Source organism: Rhagoletis pomonella, unplaced genomic scaffold (assembly GCF_013731165.1).
Source record: "Rhagoletis pomonella isolate Grant_MI unplaced genomic scaffold, Rhpom_1.0 Rhpom_scaffold_00003, whole genome shotgun sequence".
In the NCBI taxonomy this organism is placed as follows: domain Eukaryota; kingdom Metazoa; phylum Arthropoda; class Insecta; order Diptera; family Tephritidae; genus Rhagoletis; species Rhagoletis pomonella.
In genome coordinates this window covers 71,612,791-71,623,899 of record NW_023458557.1, presented here as the reverse complement: position 1 = coordinate 71,623,899, position 11,109 = coordinate 71,612,791, and the positions used below count along the sequence as shown (strand labels likewise).

At 37.0% G+C, this 11,109-nt stretch overlaps 1 protein-coding gene across 2 annotated transcripts; it reads left to right on the top strand.

Moving 5' to 3' along the window:
• Window positions 1-6,422: 6,422 nt before the first annotated feature.
• Window positions 6,423-10,668, top strand: LOC118735467 (HEAT repeat-containing protein 3). Of its 2 annotated transcripts, XR_004992601.1 has the most exons (11): window positions 6,423-7,100; window positions 7,160-7,577; window positions 7,639-7,818; window positions 7,881-8,030; window positions 8,326-8,480; window positions 8,562-8,638; window positions 8,711-8,954; window positions 9,012-9,152; window positions 9,214-9,351; window positions 9,420-9,854; window positions 9,918-10,668. XR_004992601.1 is itself a non-coding variant. In XM_036465231.1 (10 exons), exons 1-10 carry the CDS (start codon window positions 6,759-6,761, stop codon window positions 9,540-9,542), a joined length of 1,968 nt encoding a protein of 655 aa, XP_036321124.1. In that variant the 5' UTR covers window positions 6,423-6,758; the 3' UTR covers window positions 9,543-10,668. The 2 variants fall into 2 exon arrangements, 1 of the variants encoding a protein (XP_036321124.1); XM_036465231.1 differs by having other exon boundaries at window positions 9,420-10,668.
• Window positions 10,669-11,109: the final 441 nt, after the last annotated feature.

The window sequence follows — 11,109 nt, the reverse complement described above, 5'->3', positions numbered from 1 at the left end:
TTCAAAGTCTCGCATTAAAATAATGTATTTCATATCGCGGCTACTTCTTTTACGGTTTTCAATTAGAATATTCACTCTTTTCATCAGATATAATTAAAAAATATTTGGCAAATCGAGTCGATTTCAAAGTTTTGAATTTCAGAACATGCCTGATAATTTCCTATTTAAAATACGTTTAAACTATTTGAAATTTACTATTGAATAAGGTTTTTTGTTGAAAACTAATTAGTTTATATTTAGCTACAATCTATTATAGCACGAAAAATTGTAGTTGAAAGGTTAAGTTTATGAAAAGGCATTGATGAGTGGCAACACTGTAGTAAGCAACACTGAAGCTGAAATTAGTCAAGAACGTAAACCTACCGGTACGTAAACCCGAGTCAGCTGACACGATCTGTCTTACCAAAGCGCCATGTAAATGAAAACTCAACACCGCAGAATTTTTCTGTAGTTGTAGCCCGTAGCGCAGAAATCTGCGGAATTTAGATTTTTCCGTGTCAGCTGATTTCTCCTTCTTTAGATGCCACTTCGTCAGTTTTACAGATGGTAAAAAAGATATAAGTTCCTACTCAAAATATGTTTAAAATATTTGAAATTTACTATTGAATAAGGTTTTTGTTGAAAACTGAGTAGTTTATATTTAGTTAAAATCTATTATAGCACGAAAAATTGTAGTTGAAAGGGTAAGTTTATGAAAAGGCATTGATGAGTGGCAACAGTGTAGTAAGCAACACTGAGGGCTCCAGTAATCGACAAAATTCTGCGTATACAGACTGCGTTTAAGTATACGTTCTGCGTTCTCGACTAATTTCAGCTTGAGGGCTCCAGTAATCGATAAAATTCTGCGTATACAGACTGCGTTTAAGTATACGTTCTCCGTTCTTGACTAATTTCAGCTTTACGGCCTTAAAATTGTAGGGAAATTTCTATGGCGTGAATTAGTTTTTATTTGAGTGTCGTCGCCTGGGTAAAATATTTTCGTATGTTAATTTTGGCAGGTTGTGGGAGATCGCGATTGAAGTTTGGAATGCAATTTCTCAAAAACGCGAAGATAGATATTCTCCAAAGTCCCTGAAAATGTTACTAGTTCACAAAATTCTTAAATTATTTAATGTTTAATGTTTATTGTTAATTAGTTTGGAGTTTATGCAGGATTTTCTTTAGTAAAATTTTGTCGTAAGCTTCATTTGTCCACAATTTGGCAAACACATTGAATGAAATACGACAAAATGTGATACAAATTTCTACCAAATTAACGACACTTTTTACTCAATATCTCGGAAACTAAAGGAGATATCCAAAAATAAAGAACGTCATTTTTAAGATATTGACTAGTTTAATATGACCGCATCACCAACTAAATTTTTACTGAATTATCGAAAAAGTTGTAGTCAATATCTCGGAAAGTAAAGGAGATATCAAAAAACTGATAGCAACAATCGAAAGACCTTCTTTCAAAATGTATAACTGCAACTAGAACTAAAAATCGTCAAAATGGCGCTTACGACAATATTTTACCTAGGCGACGGTGTGTTGAGAATCGGCCAGTTTAAAAAGTCCTTTTCTTGTAGGGTGGACTCATGATCCGACCACACAAGATCTGACAAGATGAAGCAAAAGAAAAAAGGAATTTTCTGGCTGACGTTTGTAATTTTGGCGCCATGTTAATTTCTTTGAAATGAATAGTAAACAAAGAATATGAAGACTAAGCACAAAAAAAATCCAAGCAAATTTTTAGCGCATGTTTGTACTAACCAATTTATTATTTTTGTACGTGTTTTTGAAACCATTTACCGCGCCCTTCATTTTAATTACATTTAAAAAAAAAAATTATTAAAAATCACTGAAATAAACCATCGACAAAATACACATAAAGAAAGAAATGTAAAAAAACAGGGTAATTATCTAGGTGGGCTTCCAACCTTTAAAATTGATCATAATTTAGGAGAGGGGGTACCATTAGACGCGTCTGGACTCCAGTAACAGGATTCCGAAAGCGGAAACTAACTTTTTTTACCCGATCAAACGTTATTGAGAAAAAGCTTTTTCACAATAGCACCTTTTTTATTCACTAAATACCACACACAAACGCACAAATCGCCCATATTTCACCACACATACAACAACCATACTTCATTTTAGCCACATATGTCAAAATATCGCTAAATACATCACCTATATATTTTGTTTATTATTATGTAAACAATTTTGGCGTGCTCAACGCAAAATTCACCTGCTGATGTGCGGTATTGCCACTCTCTAGCACTCCGAATTAATGCAATTACCCAACGTCTACACCTACCAACTATTTCCTTTAAGAATGCGGTCTGTAATGCAATGCAACCTTGTTTCAGAATTTGGAATTGGTATGGGGTGGCATTACGATTATCACAAATTACACTATTATTTTTTTTTCGATTTTATTAAAAATTTTCGCCTGCGGCGCTTTTTTTTAACTGTTTAGTTATTTCCACAATTAATTATCCCACATAACCGTCTGTACTCCATGTAAACATATTCAATATTTATTCCATTCAGATTGAGTGGCAACACCGCACATCAGGAGGTGAATTTTGCGTTGAGCATACCAAAATTGTTTACATTTTAATTAACAAAATATATAAGTTTTTAGTGGTATATTTAGCGATATTTTGACATAAAATGAAGTATTGTTGTTGTATGTATAGAGAAATATGGGCATTTTGTGCGTTTGTGTGAGTGTAGTAAGCGAATAAAAAGAGTGCTATTGTGGAAAAGTTTTTTGTTAATAACTTTTTATCAAATGCTATTACAAATTTCTGCTTCTCAAACGGTCAGTTCTGCTCTAATTGGTTCATGGGGTGGACTTCGAAATAGTCTGATTTGACGGCAACAGAGCGTCGCCTGGGTAAAAGATTGTCGTAAGCGCCATTTTGACGATTTTAAGTTCTAGATGCAGTTATATATTTTGAAATAAGGTCTTTCGATCGGTGTTATTTATTTTTTATTTTCAGATATCTCCTTTAGTTTCCGAGATATTGACTACAATTTTTTCGATAATTTAGTAAAAATTTAATTAGTGATGCAGCCATATTAAACTAACCAATATCTTAAAAATGGCCTTCTCCATTTTCGGATATCTCCTTTAATTTCCGAGATATTGAGTAAAAAGTGTTGCTAATTTGGTAGAAATTTTGATCACATTTTAGTTGCGTTCGCGTAGCTGTTAATTGTTCATGTTTAACCAAAACTTTCAGGTTTTTGCGTTCGCGTACGCAAAAAACTTGCAAAGGAGGGGAAATTGAGAGAGCAAAGTAACATTTCATTTTGAGGGGAAGCTGCTGGTTTCTGCTGGAAAAATTTTTGCCAACAGCAATTTGCCAACAGGAAAACAGCTGATCAAAAACAGCTGGTTTGAATTTACGCAAATCACAAAATTGAATTTGATGGTTTGGAAGATAAAAAATACAAAATGCGACTAATTAAACTTTTAAGAAGAAAGTAGTTATTTGTTTAATCAATAAACTGTGTCAGGATACCGCTTTGTGATGAGTTTTCGTACGTTTTAAATTTTACACTTTTGAATTTAAACAAAAATTATATCAGCTGTTCGTCTAACTTGCAAGTTTCTGCAAATTTTCTGTTCGCGTACTGTTTTGGATATTTTTCTCTTGTGAGAGGACTGGTGACATTTCGCCGGAATTTTGCTGTTGTTTGGTTTTTACTGGAGATTTTAAAGCTGTGACAGACAGCAAAGCTTATGCATATAATCTGGCACACATATGCACATAATAATTTTGACCTAACAGACGGCAGTTATGTGGATAAACGAGCTGCAAGGTCGTGGGTTCGAGTCCCACGGCCAATTGAATTTTCATTTATTTCGTTTTCATTCTTTTTTTTAGAAGTTCTATATTTTTTTTACGTTGCTTTCAGTTAGTTGTTGTCGACTTTTTATTAAAATTCAACTCTAAAAATTTTAAATAACTAATAGTAAAATAAAACATGTGATATAAAATAAAGTAAATAAAAACAAAATAAAGTAAAACTAAATATATAGATCAAATAAAATAAAAAATATATAAAATAAATAATAAAAACAAAAAAAAATTTCGCAATCGCTCCAACCGAGGAACGAACCTGGCAGCTATAGGCTTGTAGCCCGTAACTCGCGCGCTTTGTTTGCTTACTTGTGCAAAAGAAAAACAGCTGGCCGTTTTTACCATTGTTGTCAACGAAAACTACCCGGATCCGAGTTCGGTGAGCTGAGTATAACGGTATACTTCTTTTTTTGGGCAAACAACAACAACAAAAATTATCAAAGGTTAAATTTCAAAATAAGCAAGGGTGGGCTTTAGATTGGTAACCCCGGAGTATAGCATTAAGGAAAATGTGGGAGGTAGAGGGGGGCCTAATAGTTCCCTGTATGAAGTTTCAAAGCGCGCAACCTTATACTTTTTAAGGAATTTGTTATTAAAGTTTGTAATTTTAACTAACTTGTATGGCACTCTTTTGCAATATATAATGCACTTTCCACTATGGTACATGCAGAGTATGTGCAAATGGCAGCAGGACTGTGTTGCCATATCTAAAAAAACCAAGAGTGGAAAGCAAGACCAAAATAAAATACAATTAAAAGGCAAATACGACAAGGTTCTTTTGTTCAGATAAAAATAAATAGTAGGGGATTGGGGGTCATATTCCCCTCTTCCGGCAACACAGAAAGGAGAATTCTACGTAGTGAAGATTATAATCCCTAAGTGCGGCCGAAGGCCGCCTACGCTGAAAGGTGCAGTTGGCTTTCCTTTATGGCCAACCAAAATAGACATCACTGGGGCGCCAGCCCCAGGTTTACCACACAGAAAGGGAATTCTAGTTACCTCATCCTTTCCCAAGGTTACATCACTGGGGCGGTAGCCCCAGTTAGGTCACACAGAAAGGAGAATTCTACGTAGTAAGGGTTATAATCCCTAGGCGCGGCCGAAGGCCGCCTACGCAGAAAGGTGTTCTATGCAAAAGATGTTCGGCCCATTTTCTTTCGCAACACAGAAAGGAGAATTCTACGTTGTGAGGTTATAATGCGCGGCCGAAGGCCGCCTACGAAGAAAGGTGTTCAGCCCCTGATTCCCCTACTATTTATTTTAATCTGAACAAAATAACCTTATCGTATTTTCCTTTTAATCGTATTTTCTTTTGCTCTTGCTTTCCACTCTTGGTTTTTGACATATGGCAACACAGTCCTGCTACCATTTGCACATATTCTGCATGTACTCTCATAAAATTAAACAACAATCAATTTTTGATAAAAAAAGCTGTAATATAACTACTTAAATTATTTATTTGTTTGAACGTGCACACTCTTACTGCGCATATATTGAGTGTAAATAGCGTGTAAATTTAGTGGAAAGTGCATTATATATTGTGAAATAGTCCCATACAAGTTGGTGAAAATCACAAACTTTAATAACAAATTACTTAAAAACTATAAGGTTCCGCGCAATGAATCAAAAAGACAAGATCGCGCGGGCAGGAGACTAGCCCGTTAGAGTCGCATTAAGGAAAAAAGTTGAACGATTTTGACATTAGCCGTTTATTTACATTTCTTCGTTGTTTACAATTTGGTGGTGGCTTTTTACTGCAATTTTCTTCATTTTCGCTTGTGACAACGTGTGTACACATAAGATAAAGACTAATTTAACACAACGGCATGATTTTTAGAAGAATTTGCATAATAAAAATGATTTTTCATGCGTTCAACAATTTCGCGGTTTTCTCCATTCTCTTCGTTGTTTACTTCTTACAGCAAAGATGGCGTCGAGATTTCGGCAGCTAGAAAATAACTTTTTTCGTTCTTTCCGTCCCGCGTGATCTTGTGTCTTTCGTTCATGGGTTCCGCGCTATAAAACTTTACATATACCCCCTTTAGAACCCCCCCTACCCCCCTACCCCCCCTATTTTCGTTAATTCCGCACTCAGGGGTTACCATTCTAAAATCTTCCCATAAGCAATTTTTGAAATCAAGATTTCTTAAAAACGGATGGATGGATCTTTATTATTTTACATTAATTAAATTTTTGTAAGAACTATACAACATATATATAAAGTACGTATAGCAAATTAAAGGGAATCGAATTTGCTATTAAATGAGATCACATTCACATGTTTTTGAGAAATTTTGATTTCACAAATTGCTTATTTTGAATTTTAACCTTTGATAATTCTTGTTGTTGTTGTTTGCCCAAAAAAAGAAGTATACCGTTATACTCAGCTCAATCATCTCTATCGATTCCAATATTTTTTTTTTTAATTTGAGATTTGGAGCCCAACTGCATTTATGCCAAACTAATAAACAATAAACATTAAAAATTAAATAATTTTAGGATTTTGTGAACTAGTAACATTTTCAGAAACTTTGGAGAAAATCTATCTTCGCGTTTTTGAGAAATTACATTCCAAACTTCAATCGCGATTTCCCACAACCTGCCGAAATTAATATACGACAATCTTTTAACCAGGCGGACGAGAGGTAAATTGGCGGCCCTGTTGCCAAGTGACAGTGGAAAGTTCGAAAAATACGAAAAGGAAACAAAACAAAACGAAACTCGAAAAGGAAAGCCTGCAATAAAACCTGAAACGCGCTAAATGGTACACAGGGAAAATTGTAAAAATCATTGGTGTTGTGTACGTGCACGTGGGGGGCGTGAAGTTGTTCCAGTACTTTGCTAACTGCCAAATAGTAGTGGAAGAATAGTAGCATATCTGGTGGATTTTTATTCAAAATGGGAAAAACTAGAAGAAACCGTGTGCGGCATATAGCCAATTCCAATCCATTGGGGATAGCTAGCATTAATGATTTGTTGAATGGTGATGAAGATTCAATGGATAATGGATTAGGCCCAGTGGATTCAATGCGCGAGCAACTACTGACTGCCAATGTTGAGGAAAAACTAAATGCTTTACAATCACTGGCGGTGTTGGTGCAGTCTGGCAAAAAGGACAAACTGGCGGCAATTTGCGAAAGCGACATTATACGCATAACAGCACCTTACCTGTACGATCGTGATCAACCTTTGCGGAATGCAGCTGCAGGAGCTCTTCGTAACTTCACTGTCTGTGTGCCAGTAAGTAATGGTTTCTTGTATGTCTACAGATAATTTTGTAATGGTTATACCCTTTATAGGAAGTATGCGACATCTTTGTTGAACAGGACGTGCTTACACCACTTTTAGCGCTACTCGGCGAATACGCACAAGATGACGATTGGGTACCTAGTTTTGACAATGCAATGGGCGGTCAATTAGATATACGTTCTGATACATTTCTGCAAGCCATAAATCTCTTATGGAACTTGTGTGAGAGTTCGATGGCGGCGCTGGAATCCTTTAATCAAACACAATTAATTGGAGGTCTCATTCGCTGTCTAGATCATACTGTTTTTGGTTTAGACATAGCAATATCAGTAGCACAGTGCATGTTGGTTGTCTCAGAAAGCAACGCAAGAGTTTGGAATGCACTGACACAGCATATAAAAGCATTGCTAAGTTTGCTGGAAATAACTGGCGGGTTTGGACACCATTATCTGCGCAGCTTGGGAGCAGGTTTTCGACAATTTTTAAGTATGTTCATGTAAACTAAGTTATAATCGGGCGCTCTTTTTAGGTATTCTATCAAATGTACCAGCCTTAGCAGCGGCATACCCCAGCAACATTCTGAATTGCTTAGCACAAACTTTGGCTGTGGATCAACAAGAGGCTTTGTCAAATGTGCTGAATGCACGCGTTAATAACGAACGCAATGAATGCATACCAGTGCTGGATATTAATATGGAAACCGAAGAGGGTAGGGGAAAAACCCTAAAATGAAAATTAATAAAAGTAATCAAATAATCGCATTTATTGTAGAAGAGACAGAAGAGGCGGCAGCTTTGCGTAGGCGGCGACAGGAACTGCCAACACCAGCAGAAATTGCGATCAAAGAGGTTGGAAATCTGTTGGATGCTCATCGTGTCGCCGCGGAAATTATCACAAATTTAGTGTCAAGTGATGACGAAGGTAAAAAAGAGAAGAATTTGATTTGAGAATACAGTTATAATAGTTAGATTGCCTGCAGACATGAGTTTAGTTGCTTCAGTGGGCGGTTGGTTGTATTATGGTTCTATGCGGCCAGGCCATTACAAGAAAAACAATTGCCATCTATGTAAAACATGTTTAGTGAATTTGATAATCCTTCAGGTAGGCTCTAGACTACTAAACATACTGGCCGGAATTAATAAAGCTTTAACATTCAAACAGCACTTTATTCTTGCACATATGTGTATATGTTCTTAATTGAATTTTATTCCAACAGAGTGGGTTGATTCCGATGGCGAAGATGCATCAGAAGGTGAAGGTGTTGTAGATTGTGAAATAGAGAATGCAAATAGCAATGGTGACATACAAGATGGCGATAAGCTTCCCGGAGAATTAGTGGAAATGATAAAATCATTAGGAATTGTGCAAAAGGTAAACAAAGCAAAACAAAAAACGCAACATTTAATTAAAAACACTATAAATATTAATTGTCTATTAATTTTTAAACCAAAGCTTTGGCAAAAAGCGCAAGTTTTACCAGATAATGTTGCGCAATCCTTGCGGGAAGTAAACTTAGGTTTAGTAATGAAGTAAGTATACAAGTGGCAATACATTGATATGTTTTATCATTGACATACCCTTCCTAAACTGCTCATTTGCAGGGCGAAAAATTTGCGTATTTCATCATTACTTTGCCTGCAAAACTTGTGCAATGCATTGAGTCCTAACGATATGGGCGGTGCCAAGGCTATTTACGATGTCTGGGTAGAACTTGGTCAGCAAGTATTCAAGGGAGCGCAAGATGTTGCTGTTATGGAGCCCGCGACTTCGCTAATGCGAGCGGCTTTAGAACGTTTAAAAACAAATAAAGAACTTTTCAATCAAATGGCAGAAAATGACTTGGAGGTATACGAGTTTGAAAACATAAATTTTATAATTTTTGTAAATTTTGTTACCTTGCAGTTGATCTTCAATGGCGTAAAAAATTGCAGTGTAGCTGAAATACGTGCGAATTGGTTACGCATGTTGGGCACATTGGGTTGTCTGCTGCCTGAAACATTAGTGCGCATCATAATCACCTTTATTATAGACGCATGCGCTGAGGTTGAATTATTATTTAATTTTTTTTTTCGGGTCGGTGTAATTGTTTTTTGCTTGCTTTTAGGAAGAAGATGTTTGGACAATTTCCGAGGCGCTTGACGCTTTAATGGATATGTTTGCCGATAACGATTGGCCAAAAATGATTGTTGAGTTGAATTTACCGGAAGTGTTGAAAAAGTTAGAGAAAATGTTTAAAAATAAGGTACATATTTCAAAATGACACAGTTTCTTTAGGCCTTATGTATGAAATAAATCGCTATATAATTCTAGATACGTCAGCAGCGTCGTGAACTGAAAGATCGTTATCCAGCTGTGCAGACGGTGCGCATAAATTTGACGCGTTTCATTCGATATATGGAGACAGAGGCGGATAAGTACGTGATCAATTCATAAGATTTGAGAAATAAATTACTTTTAAAACTGCATTTAAAGTAATGCAAATTTCGGCCCCATACTATGTAAATAGATATCTACATTTTTTATTTGACAAAAAGAAAATTCTATAACTAGAATTTGAAACCAATGTTAGTACCTTTATTATTCGAATAGGGTGTTATGTGATTCAATGAATACCATTTGAGAACTGTAATATAGCCTGTCGGATTCAGTGTATGGCGTACGAATGGCTAAACTTGATCATTGAAATTGCCCCGCTAGCATCCCAATAGAAATTTCTTGCTCGGCACGATGTTTTACTCCTTAACTGTGAGCATTTGTGAATGATGTTTGGGAAACATCAAAGGCATTCCATTGTTGTTTGTGTAACAGCATACCAATTCCACAGAGGGTTTTTGAGGAATCAGCTGGAGTCCTTGGCTAAATATACTAGCGTAGAGCGGCATTCAAGAAAGGAATTAGATCTGAGTCTTCCTCGACTGTGTCCTACTAGTCCCCGGCCATCACTCAGGTGGAACACACTTTAGAAACCACTCGACTAATCGCCTTTAATGTGGCTAACAACGTGTTTTTCTCTCCTGCGAAGGGCGACGATTGCGGTTTTGGTGGCAGAGGAATAAGCTGCCGGTCTGCTAAGGTTGGATTTATAATGACATCGACCCGTATGCCTAAGTTGACCTTGACCTCCTTCAACCAGGTGGTAAAAGGTATTACTATTGATTTCATAGTTGAAAGGGTTAGGTTATTAAGGGATAACCTTAACCTTTCTTCGAAAGATAAGTCATGTAGGTCAGTGTCCGATGCCAAAATCGAACATTTATCGTCGTATAAGACTAAGGAAATGCCCTTCATGGTTTTTGCTACTGGTTGTAGGTGAAGTACCAGGAAATATTGCATTACTGCTCCTACCCAGCCTGACGAAACATCTCTAACTGTCGGAAGACCAGTATGGATACCGAAAAATGCACAGCACCACTACTGCATTAAACGCCATTACCACACAGATAAGCGGGGGTCTGAACCAAGGCCGACCATGTTAGAGGACAATTATAGTCGCAGTTGACCTTTCGAAGGCATTCGACATGCAATCCTTTGCCAAGAGGTCCAGGACTCGGCGCTTTAAGTTACGACGAAACGGTGGATAACCGGTTATTTGTATGCACGTCAACTATCAGTTGGAATTCAGTAACGCCAATTCTTAACAAGCACATGGAAAAACCCCGTCTTCCTATAGTTGGAGTTAACTTGGTGAGCTAGCTGATGGTTGAGCTAGTAGTCGATGACGCCAGCCATTGTTAGTCACCCTAAGAACCTGGGGCTCACGTTTGACAGCCTTTTCAACGGTCGGTGGAGTATCACGCAATGTAGAAATCTACAAGATACAGGCGGTGCACAACACGATCTCGAAGAAATTCTTAGTATAATGCTACCACTGGGACCACCCCAACAACGATCTGGTTTGAAACGATCCACTGCACGCGTGAGTTGGTACCTGCACGTCTGGAGGACATACATCGAGCCGCATGTAGACCATACGTTCGACGCAGCGCGACACAGACGGGCA